The sequence below is a fragment of the Pagrus major genome, chromosome 17, assembly GCF_040436345.1.
Source record: "Pagrus major chromosome 17, Pma_NU_1.0".
Classification (NCBI taxonomy): domain Eukaryota; kingdom Metazoa; phylum Chordata; class Actinopteri; order Spariformes; family Sparidae; genus Pagrus; species Pagrus major.
In genome coordinates this window covers 3951291-3976512 of record NC_133231.1, presented here as the reverse complement: position 1 = coordinate 3976512, position 25222 = coordinate 3951291, and the positions used below count along the sequence as shown (strand labels likewise).

General features: G+C 40.3%; 1 protein-coding gene across 1 annotated transcript in view; it reads right to left on the bottom strand.

Moving 5' to 3' along the window:
* Positions 1 to 25222, bottom strand: part of LOC141011672 (dolichyl-diphosphooligosaccharide--protein glycosyltransferase subunit STT3B-like) — a 63387-nt gene that overhangs the window by 27799 nt on the left and 10366 nt on the right. The window contains exons 2-3 of the mRNA XM_073484906.1: positions 2462 to 2570; positions 890 to 1177 (exon numbers count right to left, since the gene is read on the bottom strand). Of these exons, the coding sequence (XP_073341007.1) occupies positions 890 to 1177; positions 2462 to 2570 (397 nt within the window). The remainder of the gene's footprint in view (positions 1 to 889; positions 1178 to 2461; positions 2571 to 25222) is intronic.

Sequence of the window (25222 nt, the reverse complement as noted above, 5' to 3'; positions counted from 1 at the left end):
TAATGAATAAAATGAGATGGGAAGAGAGACTGAGAGAAAAAGAAAAGAATAGTAGGGAACCATTCTCTGGAGACTTACATTAAAGTTACTCTGGTCTTCTGCCCAGGCATATCCCAGATCTAGTATGAGCTTTCAAGTCCTTTGGGTCTACATCTGTGCATTATCGGTTTAAAATCTGAGTTTCAAAGCAAAGCTTAATGTTTAGCTTTTAAACAGGTTATGCTACTCCCAATTTATCCATACCACCAACTAACAGTGACTTCAGTGGATACCATCATCTCAGAGGTATACTTGAAATGTCGTAGTTGAAAATAAAAAGTCTATACATTATTCCTAAGTTAACTGACAACATAATGTTTTTTAGGACTTTAATGTGTACCATGAATGAGACACTACAATCTTTTGGGACAGATAAAATGTTTACTGTGGCTACTGAAATGACCGAGGTTAAAAAAAAACATATTTGCATCATCAATTATCTGTGCCTATCATTAGGAAACATCTTAAATGAACACTTAGCTTTACACAATGTGCTATTAGGGCACATCTCTTTATCTTGTTCTACCAAAAGCTTTAACTCTATACTCTATACTAATTAGAGATTTTTTTTTTTTTAAAAAGAGCAATACAACCAAAGCTTACATAGGTTTATATATATATACACTGTATATAATTAAATCATGCGGCTCTTCTAGACTTTCTAAATTTTATTGGACCAGATGGCTCAAATTTTGATAGTAAAACGACTCATTTTGTGGGGGTCATGAGGTAGATGGTCTGTGTGCACTATAAATACACACACACACACACACACACACACACACACACACACGTATATAATGGAGGGTAAAGAATGTGGGGAGCACCAATAACATATGTATATTCGTACCCAGAGATAGTAGGTGAATTGCAGGGCAAAGATGGCAATGCCTTCATTGTCGAAGGAACCAGCAACAGACCGGGAGATGTAGCCAGGGACGATTGCAATGAAGCAGGCCGCAAGCAATCCAGCGCCCTGGTTCCACAGCTCCCTCGTCAGCAGGAAAGTGGAGATGGAGGTCAGGCCACTGAACACTGGAGCAAGGAACACACACACGTCCCGGATGTGGACGGTGATGTGGAGCAGGTTGAGCACATAGTGGATGAGGCCCGCTGTGACCATCAGACCTGGGTATACCTGAAGGAAAAGGGGAAACAGAGGAAAGGGGCAGAAATGATATGAGGCTGTTAAGACAAATTAAATTTTTCTGAAGATTTTACAGAAGTCAGGTAATAATAATAAATATTACTGTTATTAATTAATGAGAACAGCAGCGTTATTTACCTACATCACAGTAAGAGCTCTGTACAACTGAAATTGCTGCCTCATACAAAGTTTCACTGCTGCGACAGCAAAATGCCATCGTTAACAGTTGGAATGAGTAATTCAACAGCAGACAGAAAAAAAAAAAAAAATCACATTACAAGCTCACAGAGCTACTGGACTGAAAATGTACTTTCGCCAGCCTGCATCATTACCTTGATGAAACATAAAATTGGTACTAAATACAATGCGACAATATGCTATTTGAAAAAAGGATATTTGAGTTTTCTTTTTACTGAGGATGACAGCTAAGCAGAGGTACAGAGCTAGGATAGTCTAAATGAAAGCCTGGCAACTGGACTGGAAATGGAAAATTCAGCTTTTCTTTTCTTCTTTTCTTCTTCTTTCTTTTTCCGTCTCCACATTGAAAAATATTTTCATAATCTTGGCATTACAATTCTGTTTAAAACTGTTAGTGTTGATGCTACTCTTCATTACAATGTACACACCTTCCCATGTATACAGTGCATGCAAAGACATTTCAATAATCACTACAATTAAAGCAGTGGTAGTGGCAGACTAAGACTAAGTGGTGGTATAACAGTGCAGCTTCTAAAGTAGAGAATAGCCCTTGTCCTTTATTTCTTCCCAGTGTCACTCTATATGATGCAAAAGGGGTGCTTCAGAGTCAAAACCAAATACTTAAAGCTGTTTGTCAGCTAGTGTGAGTATCCCAAGTGCACTCTGGGGAGCAGATAAGTTAGGAATAGTTAGCTCAACCCTTCATCAGCCCATATAGAGATCCCACAGAGGGGTATAAACACACAGATGAGGAGATGAGTTAGAGTGTAATGAAGTGTTAAAAATGACCGCTGCCTGTCTGTTCTTTAGCTGTTATTAAGACAGATCTACTGTGTGTTGTACTCCCTGCCTCCCCCAAGACCAGAGACGCTGACTATGTAAGTGTGTGTGTGTGTGTGTGTGTGTGTGTAGGACCTGTAGTTGAGAGTGAGTTCAAGAGGATGACTGAAGATACATCACACTAATGTGACTCTTGAGAAATAAGGACAAAGAAGGATGTGGCTGAGGCAGAAATTACACACACTTCCAGAAGACCAACACCCACTTATCCACCAACCATGCATAAGAAACACTCACCGTGCCCCCTACTATCCTACCCAGAGGATACCAGGCTCTTTCATCAAACCAGTTGAGGAACTCGTAGAAGCCATTGGTGGTGAGATGGTGAGTCGACCTGTAGTTGAACCTGAACATTGAGACAGAGGCGAAAGGAAAGTTTAGGACAGGGCACATCACCAAAACCAACCAGAGCAGCTACAGAGGACAGTAGTCTCTCACTGAAATGTGTAAGTGCGGGTCGGGCTTTAGGTTTTACCACTCACTGGTGGATATTTATTGACTGCACATTTTACAGAGTACATTTTTAGTTGTTTCACATCTAACCTTTTCGGTATGCTTCATACAAACCCTGGTGTGTGTGTCAATTTGGATTGGTTCAATCTAGGCCGGTGTAAAAGCTGTCAGTGTTACTCAGTGCAGACCAAACAACAGACCCAGCCTGCTTAAAAAAAAGGGTTCTGGTCCGGTTCAAAGTGGAGTATGGTGTGGTTCGTTAGTGGTGTGGAAGCAAAACCAACTGCAGGAATTTGTAAGAGGACATGTGTGAATGTAGCATTAATTTAAAAGTACAAATAAATCCTAGATTTTCTAGAAAAAAACTTTTTTCTATTAATCTTCTACCAACAAACTGCAAGACTGAGGCTGAAGTTATGGCAAGCATGATAAAAGAAGAGACATACTAACAAGTCTGCCGATGGTTTCCCCCCTAGAATGCTAAAAATCCATGAGAGAACATTTACTCCCTTTACTGGAGACCTGCTTTAGTTATGTGTTAAAGGAAGGCAGGGCTGCCCAGCTCGCCCTAGTCCCTTTAATTTATTTATTGAACTACTGGCTCAAGGAATTCGACAGGAGACAGGATTAAAGGGTATATTCATAGGAGGAATGGAATATAAAATAAGTTTGTACCGGACAACATATTGGTCACAATAATGGCTCAGGTTTGCCTTTACTAATGAAAATGTTGGAAACATACAGGGCACATGCAGGAAATGTCCTTAATAAACACAAAACCCAAGTCATGACATTTAATATACCCCCATGCAAAAATTTACGGCAAGGTATAATTTTAACTGGTATTCATCTCACATTAAGTACCTCAGAGTGCATCTACCCAAAAATCTCTCACAGCTATTTGTTATGAACTATAATTCAATTAACCAAAACATAAATGAAGACCTCACTAGGTGGGCCTTACTGCCTCTCCACTTTGGCAGCAGAATTAGATCAGTTAAAATCAATATTCTTCTCAGGTCTATCTTATTTTTATCACTTCCAGTGGATATCCCTCACAGACAATTTAGACAATGGGATATGCATATTTCATCGTTCATTTGGAATAAAAAGAGACCAAGGGTGAAATTCTCTATCCTTCAGCTGCCGGAAGAAAGGGGGGGCATGGCCCTTCAATCCTTAAGAGATTATTTTTTGTCAGCTTATTTGAGATCTCTAGTATTCTAGTGTAACTTGTCTTATGTTGTCAAATTGAAGAATATACAGTTATCTTTAATAGACACACCGATACAATCACAACTCAGCTGTGTTGACAAGGAGAAGGACATATTACAGACGACAAGTCAATGGGTGTATCTCTCACTCAAAGTCTGGATGATGTAGTCCAATGTTTCAAACTTCAAAAGTAAAACTGCTTAGATGGCTGTCTTAGGACCCTGACTTTATGCAACCATTGCAAGATCATAGGTACCGGCTGTATGATTACTATTATAGCTCAAAATATTAGTATTAATATGGCGTTAACAAAAGGTTCTTATACAGACTATTGTTAGTCTCTCAACCAGCAGGATGACCTCATAGTCAGTACAATAACACAGTGAAAACTCTTGCTGATCGGGCAAGAGTGGATGTATCAACACACATATTAACTCATAATATTAATAATAATAATTAATTGTAATTTAAGTAAAGCGTCGGCAAAACTGGAACACGTTCAGTGAGGGAACTGTAAAATGTACAGAAACCACAAACAATGACTTTATAGTCAAATATTTATTTGCTTATCTACAGACAAAGACATGACAGCAACAAAACACAAACTAGACTATGGCAACAAGACATTACACAAAGACAAAGAGGTTCGGGGGTTGGACCAGGTGTAAATGGAGCTGTGTTCGGCAACACAATACAACATGAATGGAGGAACCTTAAAACAGACTGTGCTCGCATCGTTCAAAGCGAGAGTACTGCGAGTAACGTAAAAGAAACCCGGAAGGAGCCAGGGTAAGGAGGAGACGTTACGTCTGATGAGGATGAAGAGAGAGGAGGCGTTGCGGCGATTCTCCAGTCGGCCTTCCTCTATCTTCTCATCTCAGTGAAGAGAGTTCATCCTTTCCTTAAAAAAAGGACCCATCTGTAATTTCCAGTCACCTGCTTCAAACAAATAGGGGCAGAATTTCCCCCTCTCTATGTTTAGTTCAAACCCTATTTGCATAGAAACAAATGAAATACATAAGATAAATGCCAAATTTATTATTGGAGTTTACAGTCATTTCATTTCTCTTAGGGAGCTGTCCTGAACACACCGGGCTGGCTGGGTGGTTTCCCAGTCACATGCCAATGAAAACAGGGTTGATAATCCTACAAGGCAAAGGGTCTATTCTGGTATCACTGCTATTTGTAAGATTGGTGAAAAGCTTAATATTTTTTGATAATCTATGTCAAACATATGGGCTGGGTGGGCAAGACTTTTACATGTACTTACAGCTTTGTGACTATTTTTGCAAAAAGGTAAGAGGTTCTAATCCAGGAGAGTTACCATTTGTTATTGATATATTTATTGATGCCTGTAATTCAGGAAGCATTAAAGGTCTGACATGCAAGTTGTACTGTTGCGTACAAACAAAGACAACTAGACTTGTCAGGACTGGTAAGTATACTGGGGGTCAAGCATCTGAAGCAATTCACATGGGCTGAGATGTCCATATTCTGGTAAGGGGAGATCAGTCAGTTCAGGGTCCTCATTTATATAAAATGTTTTTAGATTTATACTTAAACTTTGTCTTAAGATTATTTCCAACTGTGTGCTTATGTTTGATCAATAAAGATGCTGAGCATAAGAAACCTTGCTTTAAGACAACTTTTCTCCCCTATTGTTTCCAAGTGGTATTATTGTTGGCGCGGTTGGTGCAAAAAGACAACCAGATCGCTTTTTGTTATCTTCAGAGCAGAAAATGCCAACAACCCAAGATAACAAGTGAATTCATTCATTCATTCAGTCTATAAATGAGATAGAAATGGTGCCAGCCTGAGTGGATCACCAGTCAGCCTTTATTTTCCTGGGAGATTTCGTGCCCAGTGGCAGACAAAAATTCATGTTGAGAGCAAGGTTTATAGAGAACCAATGTAAACACCAGTGATATCAATATTCTACTATTCATTATTACATTGTGCAATCCACATTTACTTCATTATGTTACATTAAAGCAAAAAAAGACTATTGCCAGCTTACAGTAAGCAGGTTCTAAAAATGTGGTTTGTAACTACATACCTGTGATCTATAATTGATTTTTTAAATTGAACTTGATCTATTTCAAATCAGTTTAGATTTTAGGGTTTAGTCAGGGAATAAGCACGGACCAAAAGAGAAAATCAAACTTTTTGGGACACATGATCACAGCAATGGTAGAGGAAATTGAAGCCAGGCAACACATAGCATTTAGTGGACTAAATCCTATATATGTGGTTTTTATCTTAGTCATACTTAAGATCAAAACTGATCGTACGTCTCTTTTATAAATGAGGTCCCAAGTTCAGAAAAAACAGTCGCTGTTAATTGAAACTGGCCCATGTCCCTCTACCACAGCTCCGCAAATAACATCAAATAACAGCATAGTGGACAAAAGGTATTGTAAACTTTTCCTCTTAGACAGTTGAAAAGCAACCAAGAACAGAGACCTCCAGACGAAAAGTCTCGAGTGGCTCGCTTAGCCCTTTCTCCCCGACCCTGTGCTTCTCATTCTTCCTCAGCCTTCTGTTTGCCTTTCATTCTCAAGTTGTTTACAGACACAGAGGATATAAGAGGGACAACTCAACTACAGCCTTGTCTTGAATTAGTCGGGCCTGGTAGATGGAGTGCTGCTATTATACAAATCCTGCATCTTGCCCCCAGCCTTTAGACAGAGACTGTGCTGATTCACAGCAGTTAGTCTGCTTGTCCCCTGAGTTTTTCCACAAGTATTAAAGTGCTCAATAGAAACTGTCCCTCCATGAAAAACAGGAATGTGATGGAGGGATTGCAGCATATGGCTTGCTCAACCCTCTCCGGGCGGAGTGCTACAGTGAGGATACATGGGGGGGTGTTCATGCTCACTTGAGGCTTCATTTGACTGGAGTGAGAGGGGGGAGAAAAAGTACCTGCACGCCACACACACACACACACACACACACACACACACACACAGAAGGAGACTCCATTGGGTCTTTGGTGCTCTTCCTGCCCTAATTGACAGAATGTGTGTTTCTTTTTTTCCTACAATCACGGTCCCAGAGAGCCAGCTATATCCTCAAGCGTTCTGCCAGTGGACAGAGGAAACACTCTGCACCCACACTCAACTCTCTGGATGATGGGCTCTTACAACTTTACCAGCCTGGGTCTCAGCTGATACAAAATTATGTCTCACCCATGGGATTTGGAGTCATTAAAACATAGAAAAGCTTTTTTATGTGTAGACTTACCAGAACTGGGCTAACTAGCCTGTCTTAAGCAAAACAACGGCATGAAAGGAACTCCAACAGCCAAATCTATTAGAGCTGTCGCTGGTAAGAGGTTGTTGAATTTTCAGATGCGTAAATAGCCACTGTGCTACCAGTTTTCTCCAAAGAATATTTGGACTGTCGTATGTTTAGATAATGGAGCACAGATGAGATTCAGCTCATTTGCTTTTGTGTTTCACATAGCAGATAAGAAAATCCGATCACCAACAAACTCAATGAAAATAAATGTTCCTAAAACAGTGGTTCCACTGAGGCAGTTTACACTCTTGTATTGTTTTGTGTATCACAGTTCTTGCATATCAAAGTTTTATATATTTACAGTGTCATCCAACAAATAAGTATCCAAGTTGGAACTTTAGATTTTTGCTTCATGGCCCCCGATCAATGTTTGAAGCCATAGATTTATCAGAAGATACCGGATGCAAAGATGGTGCATTCAGTCAAATAAGAATCACTCCCCTGGCGCATACACCAAAAAAACCTCCATGGATGAAATATTCATAATAGAAAGAGTCATAATCAACATTGTTTGTTTGTCCCGTCAACAGTTTTACAGACCTCTCTTTTATAATGGCATTCTGTGGGGAAAATGATTTTTGGGTCACAGGGACATTTTTCACTGCAATACTGCTAGAGGCCACTGGGCAAAATTGGAAGCAAGGCTGAGCACTGCCACTGTATCCAGGTCTAAATAGTAGATCCATGTTTGAAAGATACAACTAAAAGACTTTGGGATTCAAGATGGAAGCGGGAGCTTCAATGCGCTCTGAAAGGTCAGATGCCTGATGGCATTCAAGGCAACAACAAAATATTCTCAAGTTTCACCAGGAGTATAAAAGAGGTGCTAGAATGGAGTCGAGGAATATGTGGAGTCGAGGGGGAAATCAATGGATCAGTGATAGAGGAACTATTCTCATTACATTAAATCAGTGATCATCCCTATAGAACATGAAATCAAGTGAGTGTAATATAATACTCAGCCAGGTACTACAGATAGTGTCCTACTTATATCAGGCACATCCCTATGCCTGGAAGATACACTAATGGAAGAAGTATAAAAGAAGAAATATAACATGTAAACCAAACCAACCAAATTACACACCTGTTAAATTATTGCCTGTTTGCATGTCCTCGTAGCACCTAGGGATTTGATAGGCTGTTTAAATGAGCCAGGGAGACAGCACAAGTGGGATTTGTCTGTTAAGTGATTGGCTTTTGGCATATCACTCGTAGCTCGCTCCATTATAAAGGGATATGGCAGGCTGTTTATGAGCCGGGGCGTCTGATAGGCTTTCTATTGGTTTGCATGTTATGCATGCATGTGAAACTATCAAACATTTAATCAAACCATTTTCTTTTTGTCATTGATGAGGTGCAATCACATGGTGTTGCTATCATTTTATTGCCCAGGCAAGAAAAAAAAATATATCCAAAGCTCTCGTTACCAGCAGCTTTCTGGGTTGAATGTAAATATGTCTTGTGAAGCAAAGCAATGCAGAAAAAAAGTAAGTGAGTCAATTGTCATTAGGTAGATAAATGTTAGCGAGATAAATTAAAGTCTGTAAATAATTCAGACACATTGCTGAAAGCGTTATTGTACTAAGATACATTTATTTCACCACAGGCCCCAAGTAAGCTCATTGCAATGCCTTCCCAGGCCCCCAGGGGACAGACACTGAAAGCAGTGAAGGAAAATAAAATGCAAGTATCATTTGGACTAATTACCATGGCAACACTTGCATCCTGCCAATGCATATTTAAAATGATTCATAGTCTGATGCATGTCTCTGAGCTGAACTTAAATACACTAAAACATACAGTGAGTAACCAAACTCATAATTCTATGCATAATTCCTCAACCAACACGTCATTTTATTTTGACAGGAACTGTCAGAGTGTACCTCTTGGCAATCAGCCTTTGGTGATCTTGAATGCTGCAGTGCAGCGGTAAGGTTGGGGGTGTAAGTGATTATAAGTGATGCCTCAAATAAGGCAAAAATCCATTATTTATGTCACTGTTTATCAATACAGATCAAGAGTCAGTCCATTTTGCATTAAGATGTCTTAGATTTTTTTTTTTATGTCTTTGGTTGTTGTCGTTTAGGACAGGATGATGTCAGAATTGGCAGTTACCACCCTGCTTTATCATTTCTGATTACAAGCCCTTTCCCAACCCTTTCTCTTGTGCAGACTGACAATTGCTCTGCTGCATCTTTAAATGTGGCAGATGGCCAAAGAGCAGCCAAACTGAGGGCAGCATCACCTTTTGATGACCTGTACCACTATCTTTCCCAAGGACATGTGAGGCAGCGTCAGCCTCTGAAGGGTGGTTGTGCTCCCTGCTGGTTTCAGATGGCGTATGGGGGAGCTCCACACAGGAGGACTGACTGAACACACAGCTCTGAGCAGTTGACAGGAGGTGGCATCAAAGAGACTATCTGCACACTTCTATCACACACACACACACACACACACAGACACACACACACACACACACACACACACACACACACACACACACACACACACACACACACACACACACACACACACACACACACACACACACACACACAGCTACAGTATGAACACAGGAGCTGCTATGCACACAAATAAAAGATATGCATGAAAAGATGTATGCACAAAAAAGTCCCAGAATAAATAAAGGGTTGATAAGCAAAGTTAAGACTAAGAGACACAGTGACCATTTGTATAAGATACCTAGAGCAAAAAGAAAGCTGCAGCTACACACACAACCCCCAACTGTCATTGCAAAACCGATGTTTCCTGTATCACAGTAATGATTTCCTTTCATAACCATATTAAGTGCTCCAGCATTGGACAATTCAAAGAGCTGCCTTACTGTCATACAAACCAGCATGACACAAGATATTCTGTTTCATATGTTGCTTCATACAAATGCATCTGAAAACAGGTTGTTTGCTGTCAACGTGGGTTTGCGGGTCAACCCGCTAAAAATCACCTATTGACCCCATTCCCACTTCCCACAGGCAAGGCAACCCATCTTTGATTTTTTCTGAAGCCTTACGTTGTACATCACTGATCCATCTTCAACGTTCCAACCTCCTACCTTCACCATTACTTTAATCCAAACGAACCATGATTCCTCTTTACATTCCATTTAAGAAATTAGGTTATTGCTGAGAGTTGGTAGGAACCATTTTAGTAGTGGGCAGGTAAAGCCATTGAAGGACAACTTCAAGCAAAATACACCATGACAGGCATTTAATTTGGCCACATGCACACAGGCAGTGGTGAAATAAGTAGCCAGGAGAATTACTGGATTAGAAATGACAAACCTGCAAAAACCACAACATCAAACAGGAGTAGATGATTAGTTGTCTGAGTTAGACCACACACACAGGGTGCATTCAGGTGCACCTTGAAAACTCTTAAATCAATATTACTTTATATGACAAAGGGTGTCAGCACCAACAGGGACTTCAACAGGGACATTGTGGGATGGCCACAAAGGTTATTTAAAACTTTTACTACTACTTTTTAATTGTCCTTTGTTGAAATCGAAAGACCTACATCTGTAGGTCCATTTTTACATATTAGAGCATTTTTAACAATTCAATGCTCACAGTAAAACTTTTGCATACCTGTGGGTCGACAGGTGCATAGGAGAAGTTCAAGGGCTGACAAAATCAGGACAAAAGCTCCCACACACGGTTCACCTCACTCACAATAAAGAATGAATTTTGATATACTCTCCCTGAAGCCTGACAGATAAAGAATGGTTTCAGATGGAATTGTATTTCCTGGATCAAATTATCATTTGCATCTCCACAGGCTTCCGTTAGGACTAATAGTACATATTCGAGAAACCTTCAAATATATCGCTCTACCAGACAAGGATGCCTGTTAAGCCCTTTATTATTTACCATAGTAATGGAACCTTAATCACTTGCTTTACGATCACATCCTAATCTCTGTGGTATAACCAGAAATGCCGTAGAGGTGAAAATAGTCCGCATTTAGTAAGTAACAATACATTTTCACTGCCAGCCTAAGCTCTTGAGAAAAACTTGATTCACTTCCTTTTTAAATAGTAGGTGCAACACACAGTACACTGTACTGTTTCAAGCCATTTTTGATGAGAACCATTCAGCACAGCAAGTGCTCAGGAAGAGACACAAACAGAAAGGGCAGAGAAAGCACTGGTCAAAGTCAAGTTTATCTGTTTTATCCCTAAGAGGGAGGTTGAGCTGGCACAGGCAGCCACAGTTTCATACCATCACAGGACTGGAGGCAGAGGTCACAGGGGCAGCAGGCTCAAGTATACTGAGCTTCATACCATGCTGGACAGAGCTAACACACATCCAGAGAGAAGTGGACTGGGGTCAGAGGCCCAGGGTAAATAGATAGAAACTATAATAGCATTTTTTGTTCACCTAACTGGCCTGAGCTAATGTGTAAGCAGCCATTTTGCGTAAGTGGTCAGGGCTCTCTGAATGCTTGAGGAGATGAAAGCAACCACATATGAAGAAAATGAGAGTCACTTCTCCTGACTCTGCATCTGTCCATAACTGCAAACAACAATCCCCCAAATCACTCAACATATCTAAACTCCACTGACCCCATTTTATGTAAAACCTAATTTCAGTCTATGAAGATAATAAATGGGCAGCTCATCTACCCCCGATTGTCAACTATGGCATTGTTCTCAGGCTTGGCTGCGTTGTGATCTACTATCAAAAATCTATCCTGACGAACCTAATAGATCTGTCAACTTTTCATCATTTGTGGCTACACTTAAAAGATATTATTGACCCTCAATCGTTTTTACTGACCTCGATATTGCCCGTTATGAGTACATGCAAGTTCGTTTACATGAGAATGTTATCGACACCATAGTGAACATGATCCCAGAATAACAAGCAGGGTTTTCCGTACCATTATAAGACTAAGAAATAGTTATTGCATTGGTTCTGTGGTTTCATTTCATGTATGCTTTATTTATTTAGGATATTTCAATTTGTTTTTCATAGTACAATTACAATGTCTTGTCTTGTCTTGTCTTGTCTTATTTATGACGTGATGTCATGGTCTCCCCATACAGAGGGTTGGGGTAGCTCAACAGAAGACCGTTCTCATCCACACTCCCAATCTAGTGGTTTGGAGTGATGCACCTGAAAGCTGTTTTCTAACTGCGTTTGAAGCACAAAAGCAGAAGAGAATGAAAAGCCTTTTGCATCATGAATTTTTTGCTGCTTTGTTGCCGTTGTACCAAACTCATTCTGAACAGCGGCCCCAAAACCAAGGTATGTACCAAACCGTGACTTCTGTGTACCATTATACTCCTCAAAAGGGAAACATGACAACAAAACCTGTCCGTAGCAGGGAGAAATGTAAGCCAGAGTGAAGATGTGTGGCAGCCTGGCCCACACTGAGACAAACACACGACTGGTGTTTGGATAGCTGGTAATTTAAGCCAACGAAACAGGTTTGGTTTTCATTAGCATTTGAACCCACCTATAATGTTTAAATGCCAATTCATCAAAATAAAAGATACGAAAAACCTTGACAGCAATTAGTACTGAGAGAAGTTGAAACATGTGCCCTGTGAGAGAAAAAGCTTCTTCAAATTCCCAGATCGGGTAGAGTAGGTGTGTGGAAGTCAGAGGCGGAGAGATAAAACAATTATACTTCATCACATGTGGCCAGAAAGCAAATTAGATGAATTATATTTTTCCCAGGGCCAGCTGTAATGAAAACTTACTTTAGAAACCAAAGTAGTAGGCCCATCAGTGCAATGTATGTAGAATAGGTGCTTTAAGTCTCTTCTACAGCAAAACAAACAAAAATACCTGGAGCTTGTATAATAATACCAGAAGAGATGCAGGACTTATTAATGGCAGGTTACAGGTTCAACTCTACTGAAAAACAGCCAGTGAAAAATGTTTTTTGTTGTCGTTTTTTTGCAACAGCTGCCAAATGGTCCCTTTTTGCGAAAACACCTCAAATCCCATTCAAAAAAGACATTTGAGTTAGTAGCCTATTTCATGGTCTGATTCTCTGCACTTCAAGTCCATTTCAGAAAATGATGACAAGAGAAGAAGACCTTTAAAAAGGAGCATAGCAATGTGTATCAATCTGTAAAGTTTCTAGTCCATAAGACTTAGTTTAATTCAGTGTTGTAATTTTCTTACAGAGAAGCTCAGAGGCCAGAATAGTTTTGAAGTCAATCTACACCACAATGAAAAGGCATCAGTTTGTATTGGTGTGACTGAGGATACTGAGGATGAAACAGTTCACAAAGGCCCACTGATCAATTTCTTACCACTAGGGGGCAGAACTCTAAATCAAATGTGTTTATAAAAGCTAGTAGACTTCATCCAACAGGAGCTGTGTTTCTTTTTTTTAGCTCAGTTTTGGTCTCCAACAACTCTTGAGAATACATCAAGCTCTCTAACTGCTAGATGTTCAACTATGTTCACCAGCTAGTCAATGACATTTTTCATCATTTTCTGACATTTTATAGATAAAACAACTGATCAAATAATCACGAAAATAATCGACAGATTCATCTTCATTGAAAATAATTGTTAGTTGAAGCTATACCGCTTTCTGCTTTTATAAACAGTGCTGAGGCTCAGCCTGAACCACAGTAACTTTGTTGGCAGTAAAAAGCTAAAAAGAAGCTCAAAGCCCTGTAGAGCTTTGTTGGATGATAATTGAGTACTGTACTTTACTAGGTAATTCAAATTATGCATTTCATTCACTATTAACACAAAACAATATGGATGGCTGCAGCTTAAAAGCTGAAAGATGCAGTTAAAATATATCTGATTAAGAAAATCAATGCAGAGTTCAACTTGTACCTGTATTGAAACAATAAGTAATTTAGCTGATTGATAGAAAATGTATCTATTTTGATACAGCCAAAAAAGATCAATGAAGAAAATAGTTGCCAGGTTAATCAAAAACAAAAAATGATCAGTAGTCGCAGCCCTACTTGAAATGCTATCTACAGTACAATGCATCCCTTATTTGCATAAGCATTCATTACAAACACATTTTCAAACACCTGAGGCCAGTGAACAAAGCACAAGCATTATCCTTTAATAGAAATAGAAAACCATTTGCACGTGCACAGCAAACAGGCCTATGCTAATAAGTATAAAAGCTACAAGTGTTTTGAGTGTGCAAAGATCATATCAGGGCCTGTGTCCACATAGCATTTTTTCCGGGCAGAAAAGCGCTGGCTATATGCCCGGGAGCACTGAGATGAAGGTGCAGGTTGGTTTTGATTGTCAGCTGCTAACGCTATGGTAACAGAGGGCTAACCACACAGCTAATAGAGAGCCAAAGTCATGCTCCTTCCAGTTTGCCTCATGGGATCTTATTTCTGAAAAACTTTGTATGGTGAGTGGAGAAAGACAAATAATCTTTTGATCCTACTTGAGTTGTGCCATGAAGCACACATATGATGTTTCTCAAATTAAAAGATACATTTTTCAGGTAAAGAAAGTCACAGTTTGTCATAAGACTAATGAAATACTGTGAAAATACTTAATTATTAAGACTGCAGACTAAGACAGCAAACAGTCACATTAGTGACGTCATTTAACGGTAAGCAAAACTGTAACTTAAACATTACAGAGCTGGTCCTGTATATCAGCAGCTCACTGAACTGACAAACTCTATGTGGATGGTCTCAGTCAGGCTTGCACATCATCACATTCTCTTGCAGACTGAATCAGGCTGTCCTGCAGGATTTCCCTATATTTAGCTGCATTCATTTTACCCTCTACCTTTTTCAAGCCTTCAAGGGCCTAATGCTGAGAAGTATCCCCACAGCATAATGCTACCACCACCATGCTTCATGGTGGGGATGATGTGTTTGTGCCACTTGACCTTGGAGTCTCTCACATGCCTTTGGGTGAACTCTAGTTGAGATTTAATGAGCTTTCTTCAACAGTGGCTTTCTCTTTGCCACTCTCCAACAAAGCTTTGACTGGTGAAGAACCTGGGCAACAGTTGTATGCAGAGTCTCTCCCATCTCAGCTGCTGAAGCTTTTAACTCCTTCAGAGTAGTCGTAGGTGTCTTGGTGGCCTCCCTCACTAGTCTCCATCTTGCACGGTGACTCCTTCCTTCCACTTCTTAATGATAGATTTAACTGAACTCCAGGGGATGTTCAGTGACTTGGACTTGGACTTGGACTTTTGTATCCATCCCCTGACTTATACTTTTCAGTAACCTATTCACAGAGTTGCTTGGAGTGGTCTTTTGTCTTCATGGCGTAATTGTAGCCAGGAATACTGATTAACCAGTGACTGGACCTTCAGACACAGGTGTCTTTATACCACAATCACTTGAGATACATTATCTGCACTTGAGTGATTCCTTTTTCACTAATTGTGAGACTACTAGCACCAATTGGCTGGTCCTCTGTCATTTCAAAGGGGGTGAATACTTTTACATTATATATTTTTTTAATTAATTTAAATTTTTCTTTTCTTTTTTTTTTTTTTACCATGATTCCATTAATAAAAGCAATAAAAGGGGAAAACATCCAATGAGGTGAATACTTTTTATAGGCACTGTATATATCCATTTAAGTGTACACTATATTTTGAACATTTTTGGTGTTTTACATTGCCTCAGAAAGCTGCTGAAAGTCCGACCCAAACGGCTGATCTGTGGCGTAATGCAGTAAGTGATGATCTTTAAAGGCAAAGAGGAGGGAAACACATTAGCCTCCCAGAAGTGCTCACTTTGCTGACTGGTTAGCCAAGAGACCCGACACAACACAGTGAGAAAGCCTCTCCCCTGGACAAGAGACACTATCAAATATACATTAAGGAAATGGAGTTTTTTTGGAGCTAGTCAAAAAAGGCCCTGAGGCAGAAACCTGAGGGGGTACGAGACAATTTGGAGCTTTGGAGTTCTGTACTGTATTGAATCTAAAATTTTTGTAACCTTTGACAACTTCAAGGGATTTCCAGTTTTGGCGTGGATTTACAGAGAACTCGAACAAAAATGTGCAACTTTACTTTTTAGGAATATTACTTACACTTGTAGGCACTGTGCAGAATTGAATTCTGAATCTGACACCATAGAGTCATGGACAAGCAAATTTGCACAATTGCTATGCCTTAATGACAGCTAAGTTCACAGGGTTGGTTTGAGCCCTTTTTCAGCAGTGCTGGTTGGTCAGTCAGAAGCACCAACAGCCTAACAACAACACTGCCTCAGCCCATTGCAGTCATGATGATTATTTAATGAGGAGTTGCTTTGCTTCTCCAACCAGCTGCTCATCTGAGTGCCTTAGGAGCAGATCATAGGAGATGAGACAGACCAGCTCTGCAAACTATTATTTACAGCACACACACAGGACACTGCAAAGCACAGGCTATTTACACAGCCTCTGGAAAAATAATACGAGCCTGCTGACCACACCGTGTGCATAGAACACCGACGGCGCAGCAGCTCACCTCAGTTCCTCACTTTATCGTCCTGTAACTCCTGTTATTGCATTTTAGTTTTTCAAGATACTACTGTTGTCAAAATCGATACACAGTTGCCAGCTGTGCTCTCTTCTCTCCGACAGTGAGTTAACACATACACACACACACACACACACAGTCGTGCCCACATAGCCCCAGCTCCTCTCACTCAGTCAAAGTGTTGCCTTCTAGTCACTTGTTCCATTTGCTCTGTTTTGTTATTGTGTTTGCTCAGTAAAGACAGCAAGTGCAGAGCCTCCGCAACTGGTGTTGGTTGACAAAGAAAACAGGATTGTTTGGAAATTCTTCACATTTAAGGCAAATGAACAATGATACAATCATGTCCATATGCAAGTGATGCTACTGAACAGTGCTAACAAAAAGTGCTAAAAGAACAAATTTAGCAAAGCACCTGAAGGACTAACGTGTCGACTCTGCCCTGCAGAAGAATTTTCAGGTTGGCAACAGCTCGTATTTCAACATCACTGACTTATTAAACAAGATGGCCCAGTAAACTGGATTGGTTATTGTTGTCCAGTTGCTGGGCCAACAGCCATGTTTAATTCTTAAAGTTAAGCTCATCCCCCCTCAGAGATATCAGGCCAAAGGAATCTCAGACAGCAAAGTTTCAGTTCATAGGGAACTACTTAGCTGCTGTGGTGCTTAATACATATTACACAATCCTTTTTATATTCATCTTTTAATGACAATCTTTCATTTTTCACTCTCAATGTAATGTCAAATTTTCCCATTGGTATCAAAAATCTAATATTTTTTTCAAGATATTCTTGACGTGACAACACTGAAAGATAGTGAAAAAAATGTACTACACTATAAATTGCTCCAGTAGAAATCTTGATTGAGAATTAGGGCTGCAACTAACGATTATTGTCATTATCGATTCATCTGCTGAGAATGTAGAAAGGTAGAAAAAAAAGAGTCCTGAGTGTCATCAATTTGTTCTCTTTCATCCAACCAACAGTCCAAAATCAGGTCTCATCAAAAGTCTAGTCATTTTCTATCATAAATTACAAAGAAAAGCAGCAAATCCTCACATCTAAGAAGCTGGAACCAGCAAATGTTTGACATTTTTGCTTAAAAATAACTAACAATCAATCATCAAATTTATCAATTAATTTCCTTTTGATCACACAATCAATTAACCGTTGTAGCTCTATTGGGAATCGGCATATATATTTTATAACTTACTATTGAGTTGAGTGGGGATTGTGCATGGAGGGGTGCCATGAAAAAAATATCTAATTGAAGGAGTGCAATGGTTTATAAAGGTTTGGGAACCACCCAAGACCAAACCTGTGCCGAGGACCAAAAAAAGCAACCGTTTACATATCAAAAAGAGTTTATTTAAGCTTAATGAAAGCGTTTAAGGAGTAATCCACCAAAGCGAAAACAAACTGACATTGTTTAAGAAAAGGTATTTTTGCTGCTTACACTGGTCTACATAATTATAACAATGAACACACTGTACCAACATAAAGTGGAGACCGATACTGGACTGCAGACTGGGACTGCAGATCTAAGTTAGCTTTTAGCTAACTCTGGTACATCTAAGAAGCTGTGGACTGTCCCTGTCAAATAAACACCTAAATAACTAAATAAATAACACATTAACACATACCTCATTATCGCCTTCTACAGAAACAAGTCAATAATTATTGCAGTTTGAATAATATACATTAATCTAGTTAGCATTAACCTACCCACAACAGATTATCCCCTCAGAGTGCACACAGTAGCTTCCTCTTAAAGTTGTCTCTTCTGTCAGTGCTGTAGCTTTAGGGCAGAAAGCTGACTTGTGTGTGTACTGCCTATGGTATCTGGCAGTTCTCAGAGTTCACCAGCTATTTTATTCACTTTATTAAAAGAGTCAAAACAGAGTCTTGGTGCTGAATAAAATCTCCAGCTAATGGGCCAATTACTTGCCACCAAGGCTGAGAGAGGAGACAAACTAACCAGACGCAGCAAAAATTGACTTCCATTCAGCTGGTGGCTTGGTGCCATTACTCACCCTGCATCAGAGCAAGTTATTAAGTGCTTAGTACACAGCATGGATACACCAGTGAAACGATCACACATCTAAAAGGAACAAAAAAGGTGTGTATAAGCTAACATCTTACAAACATTTTAACTTTATCAAGGCACGGTGTGTCATGTTTTTTTCTGAATTTTTCATTTAATTATAATGTATGCTGACAAGGCATACATGCATGAGAGACTAGACCTGGGAGATATGGCTGAAAAGTCTATTATGGTAATGAAGTTTCATATCGGTCAATATCAATAATTATTGATCATTTAAAAAAAATTAAAAAATAAAAATAGGACAGGTTGAATTTAACCTCTTTTGTACGAATTTAACCACTTTATCAAGGCACATAAGTCATAATTTATGGTAACACAACAAGGCAAAAACCCACAAATAAAATGACATAAATAGGTAAAAGTCATGCCGGCGAGCTGATCTAATCTGTCTTTTTTATATTAAATTTCAGAGGCACTCATTTTCTCAGGTTCTTCTCTGATGGTAATGGGTTGTGCTTGTGTTTTGGTTGGTAAAACACTCTACCCGCAGCGGAGCTGGTGCGGCGGATTGTGAGCCATATGCCGTTTTTCCACCAGTGGCCGTGCCAGTTTTACAGCGTGGAGTTGAGCCGAACCGTGCCCACAATGGACCTGCTCTGGAGTAGGGCCAAGCTGGGCCCGCCCCGCCTCCTAGCAAGCTGTGGTGACATCTCGCGCCTGCGGCCAACCGGTAACAAGCACTTGTCTCCTCATAAAACCAATACTCAACTCATGTCTGTGCAGGAAACCTGAGAGAAAGATATTTCAAAAAGTCTATGTGTTCAGCTCTTAGTAGCTTCTAACTGAATCTTTAGTTTCTCTCATCCTGTTTGTACTTTCAAATATCTGTTGTGTTTTACTGTTGTGTCATGTTTGCTTTCAGCCATTTCAGGAGTAATGTTTAGTTACTGCTGGTGAAAACGCAAAGTTTTCATGTCATGCCATTCCATAATAAAAGCTTTTAAATGACTAAATAACGGGATTTTGTTGTGAAGAAGTTATAGGAAAGGATAGGTGTTTGTAGCTGAATTAGCGGAAATACTTTGTTAGCCGTGATTCTTCGATAGTACTGCGGGGACCAGAACAAGTGCGTCATTGGTCAGAGACACACTTCAATCAGGTAGCTCAGTTGTGGCGGAAATGCAAATCCCAGCCACGTCGGTCTGCCGCGACTAGTCAAATCAAGTAGAGCCAGGCCGGCAGATATGATGGAAAAACAGCAATAGTTCCCACATTGGGAGCACCGACCACTTTGGTTGTCGCAGCTGCAGTGTCTCTGGGCTCACAGGCGGAGCAAACAGGCCAGGTGGTGGAGCAGTGGCAGCCAGAGTCAACCTGTTTGCTCTACTTAACAAGCCCAGAGATACTCCTGAAGCAAAGAGCGGCTCCGGCAGATGTGTGACACAGAGGGACAGCAGAGGACCGGGACAGATGAGGTCATTGTGTTTGCTGGCAGGGATGCAGCTTGTAGGCCGCCATATTAGACCGTAAGAAAAGACATTGCCATTGTGTGACCTTAAAGTTTTACAGGCGGAGTATAGGTGGTCTACACTGCAGTGGGATCAATAATAACGCCTCACTCCACACTCTCCTGTGGTTGCCGGTCACAGGGCGATGGTGCAACCGAACTGTTGAATGATTGGGGCTCACTCATAGCATCTAGGGATTTGATAGGCTGTTTAAATGAGCCTGGGAGAGAGCACAATGGGATTTGTCTGAAATGGCTTGTCACTAGCCGTTTTTATACTGGACAGCAAGCCGCCAATTTGGCTGTCCTTTTTGCAGCTAGGTCCGCGAATTTAGACAGAGCGCGGCAATATTCCACCTTTTGCAAAGGAGGAATATTATACCTCCGTTTCACATAGACAAGGCGGCAGATTGCAGCCTTAACCTGGCTGCAAATGTGGCGCATTTTCTATCTAAAAGGGGCTACTCAGAGCTTGCTCTATTATCAAGGGATATGACAGGCTGTTTATGACCCTTCTTAGCCTTATAGGCTTTCAATTGGTTTGCATTTAATGCCTACACATGACACTATCGAACGTTTTATCGACATACTCTCTTTTTGTTATAGATGAAGTGTCTATCGCCTATACATATTGGTATTGTTTTTTTAATCGCCCAGGTAAAACCATAGCAGATTGTTGATCTTAATAGTAACAGCTGTGCTTTTCCTGCTATGACAAGTAAAATTGTCTGCTATGAAAATGACCTACAGAAATACAGACAAACTGCTGTCCCACTGCAGTGCATGCCTTTAAAAAGTGTCGTCAGTCCAAATGCAGTTAAAAAGGTTATTTTGTGAGCGCTGTATGTAAAGGTACAAGAAGGAGTTGTTCAGTAGGCAAGTTCAAACTATTAGCCATAAACTGAAATAAAAGAGAATAAACTGTTTCATCAACACTGATGTACAGGTTGCTTTACTCGTGATGCAAGTCAGAGTTCTTTTGCAAGGCAAACCATTGAGTATGAAGAGTATGAAGTGAAGTCTAGTCTAAGTACTGTGGGTGGAAGTAAAAATACAGCATATGGCTCTCTGCATTTTAAATGCCTCTGTGATGTTTGCATAAAGAGAGAATTTGCAAAGAAAGCAGTGCATCTAGCAAGTGTCTCTATAATGTGATTAGAAAAGACTGCATAAGCTAATGTGTTAGCAGTATGGAGGCACGCTGCCAGAAGTAGCAGTTCAAAGCATGATGGAGGTTAAAGCAGAAAAATGCTGTTACTCAAGAAGAAGAACTTGTTAAAGTGGCCATTCACTGAATTTGAAGCTCAGACACAGTGAGGAAGTCTTGTCTCCATGTTATACTGTCTTACTGTAGATGCTAAATGGATATTTAATTAAATTTTGGAGGTGTGAAGATTCCACCCCCAGCCATCAAAGGACAGTAACAGAAGGCAGAGAGAGACAGTCATATAACTTATGAAATTCACAAGAATTAAAGTGTTGGTGATAAAATTCTGAGTTATTTCAAAATCAAACGAAATACAAAAAAACAGAAAGTTGTGAAAACAGTACAAATCACAGCAAGCTATTTAGTATCACTGCAGACATATTTGGCCAATCTGAGCAGATTTATATTTACCCTGTAGAGAATGTCTATGTCCATTTTGGTAATATTCAAGACAGACATTCATGGATTTTTTATATTTTGAAAATTATAGAATGATAGACTTCTGAATAGTTCATAGGTTGCCGCACGGCAAAAATTGGTCACAATTCTGTGGAGGTGCTGAAGAAGTTTCAGCTCTGTAGAAGTACATGTGATTTTTAATGATTTTTTTAAAGAGGGGCGCTATCAGGCCATTGAGCAATCGGATGGCTTCAGGCTGGGACTCTGATCAAGCATTTGAAGTTTGGTGTTAGATTTGACCATGGTACACACTGAAGAATGATAGTGGTGTTGTCCACATACTTCACAATAAAGTTATCCTGTTGTCTAGGGGTGGAGTCATGGGTGTACAGTGTGAACAGGAGGGGACTGAGCACACAGCCCTGGGGGGCTCTGGTGTTGAGCACTAACAAAGAGGAGGTGTGACTGCCAGTCCGCTAGTTAGCGCTCATGCTGCAAGGTTCGCAACAAACAGCGTTGCTAGAAAATATATTTATATACTATAAACTAACAGCTTACAGTGACAGTTACCGTAGTTATCTCTCTCCACAGTGCTGTGTCAGTGCTAGTCTAATCACTGGCTGGGCACTCAACCCAAGACCTAACGTTACGAGAATTGTTGCGCAGTACCATCCATCTATCCCCTCACAAACAGCTTGCTGGAAGGAACTTGCGAATATTTTGTGCTAGTTAAACCAAGAGGGCACTGAATATCCATATTGATATTGGCAAGATCTGACCGGTTCTGCTGCTGGGTTGATGCACTTCTAGGACCTGTCCAGCCATCATCATGTAACGGCGAGTCTCCTGGTATCTCCTCCATGCTCTTGAGACTGTGCTGGGAGACACAGCAAACCTTCTTGCGACTCATTCTCACCAGTAGTGACAAGGACACTAGCAGAACACAAAACTAGAGAAGAATCAGTCAGGAGAGATAAGGGGAGGGTCTGTGGGCACCACATGCAAAACCATTCCCTTTGTGTCTTGTTTTTGCTTCTCCATTGCATCTTTTGGTGACACACACGCACAAAAATGAAGAATCATTTCAGCTGTTGCTGCATCTCACAAGTGCTGTGCTTTATTCCTCATATGACTTTATTTATTATTAACATCCAGGACCTTTATAACACAACTGTCAACAAAGTCAAACACCTAGTCGGAGCTGAAAACTATTACTTGCTCTGTTTCACAAGATCATGAAGATTTGCTTCACTCTGAGAACAGTTAATGGAGAAGCAGCTATTGCCTTAATATCTTTGATGGCAGCAGGATCAGACAAACACACCTCCACACGCTGAGACGATTCCCAGAGAGACGCAAAGTGAAGCCAATTAGCTGCTGACACGGGAAAATACAGCAGGGCAGGAGGAGAGCAGGAAGCTCAAAGAGGTGAGGTTGGTGGGATGAATGGAAAAACAAGTTCACCGACATTCAGAGATGTGTGTGTGTGTGTGTCTCAAGTTGGAGCTCCTTACACTCAGTCACTTGCCTCTAGTTACAGAGCTAGTAGTCAACAAACAACTGGCTGTGTAGAGAGGAGACACAATGTGTTTAAATGTAGAGAATGTATCCTGAGGGGACATGTCAGATAACATAAAGAAGAAATGAAAATCTATCTGATCAAAATACTCTCCCCTACCCCCTTTCCCCCTTCTGGCCTCCCCTTGTGCCCCTTACTGTTCCTTCCTCAACGCTGCCTGAGATGCTTCACTGTTAATTCACTGTGTCATTTCAATCAAGACTCTTGGCCTGAAACTGCATTGACAACGTCTCCCCAACAATGAAAAATCAGTCAAAATAAACCTTACCAGACTAAGAAATAACAGGTGCAATTAACTAGTATTTCCAACAATGATTTTTCTCTTTACCACTGCAGTCACATGGTTTTGGTCAGACAAAACAGGTATCCTGAAAATATGTTGGGGATTTCTCAGCATTTCCTGCCACTTTATAGACTGAATGATTGCTCCAAAAAGAACTGATGGCTAGGTCAATTAGGAGAACAATTGTTAGTGAAAGCCCTAATCACTTTATTATGTCCGAAAACAGAAAGTGATGTCACAAAATTCAAGTATGACCTGTCAAAGTCTGATTTATGTGATAATCTGCTACTCAATAGTTTGAAAATAAGAAAAGGATTATGTAGTGCTCCTTACACTGTAGGCAACTCTGCAAAACAGCAAAGAGCATATCAATAAAACTGGGGTGACATCACAATAAGACAATAAGGGCGATCAGAAAAAAAAAAAGACATGATGAGGAGATGTCTGACAAGAACACCAGGTTTTATTGCACATCTGTTTCATCATCACAATCTGTCAGTATGCTTATACAGTACCAGTGTTGTGGGACAGAGAATTATAGCTCCAGGGTTAATATCCTCCACACAAGTGCCACAGCAGATCACAGCCGATCACAGCCATACTTGCAAATGTGCATGTGCCCCATACACACATCCATACATATACACACTGACAGATTTCACAGAGTAAACAAGAAGTAGGCATGGTGGGAGTCATAGATCAAAAAGCAGTAGTGGAAGAGGAACCGTCATGCTAATGTGCGGTAAAGTCAAATTCACAACTCGAGCAGCAACACCACAGTGCAAATAGTCCAGTTTTCACACACAACTTGTGATAACCATATCTACTTCCTGTGGAAACTTGAAAATCAGTCAGCTTTCATGTATGAATGGCATTTGCACTTACTGGGGTTGTTCTTATTTTCATTCAATGCTGAATAAATGACCCAGTTGTATATACAGAGAATCACTTCCTGTAATCTTCCTCTGATAAAATACATTTCCAGAAAGTGAAATGGTATGGACACTGATGCCAGGCAATTTCACCCTCCTGTTTGAATGATAGCCTTAAATGACTCATCCCCATTCTGCACGTTGTGTAATGAAAGAGCAGAATCAGTATTATGTAATCTGAGTAAAGGGGATATTCCACATGTAGACGTTGGGGAGGATTTCCTGGTGAAAAACAAATTACTGAGACAGAATGGAGCTTCCAAGCTCAAAAGTGTTACTAATGCCTTTTTTTTTTTTTTTACACTGTTTATGTCCTCCTGGTGCACCTTGCCAGCATATCCATACACCTCAGTGGTGCTGTGACGCAGCAGCTGAATCAGGACACAGGGGAAGCTGCTTTAATAAGCAAAGGGAGGTGGTGATGTTAAAAGTAATGACTAATGTGCCAAATTCCTGAAGGTACCAGCAGCTCTGCGACTATCGACTATCAATCACTACATGTCAGGAGAATTGTATTTTTCCTGATGAAAACGTAAATCTGAGGCGATGCCATTTGTATCTGTTAAAATCAAAGGTTATGGGGGGTTTAACATCTTGCTACTCACTGTCCCACAACAGCCT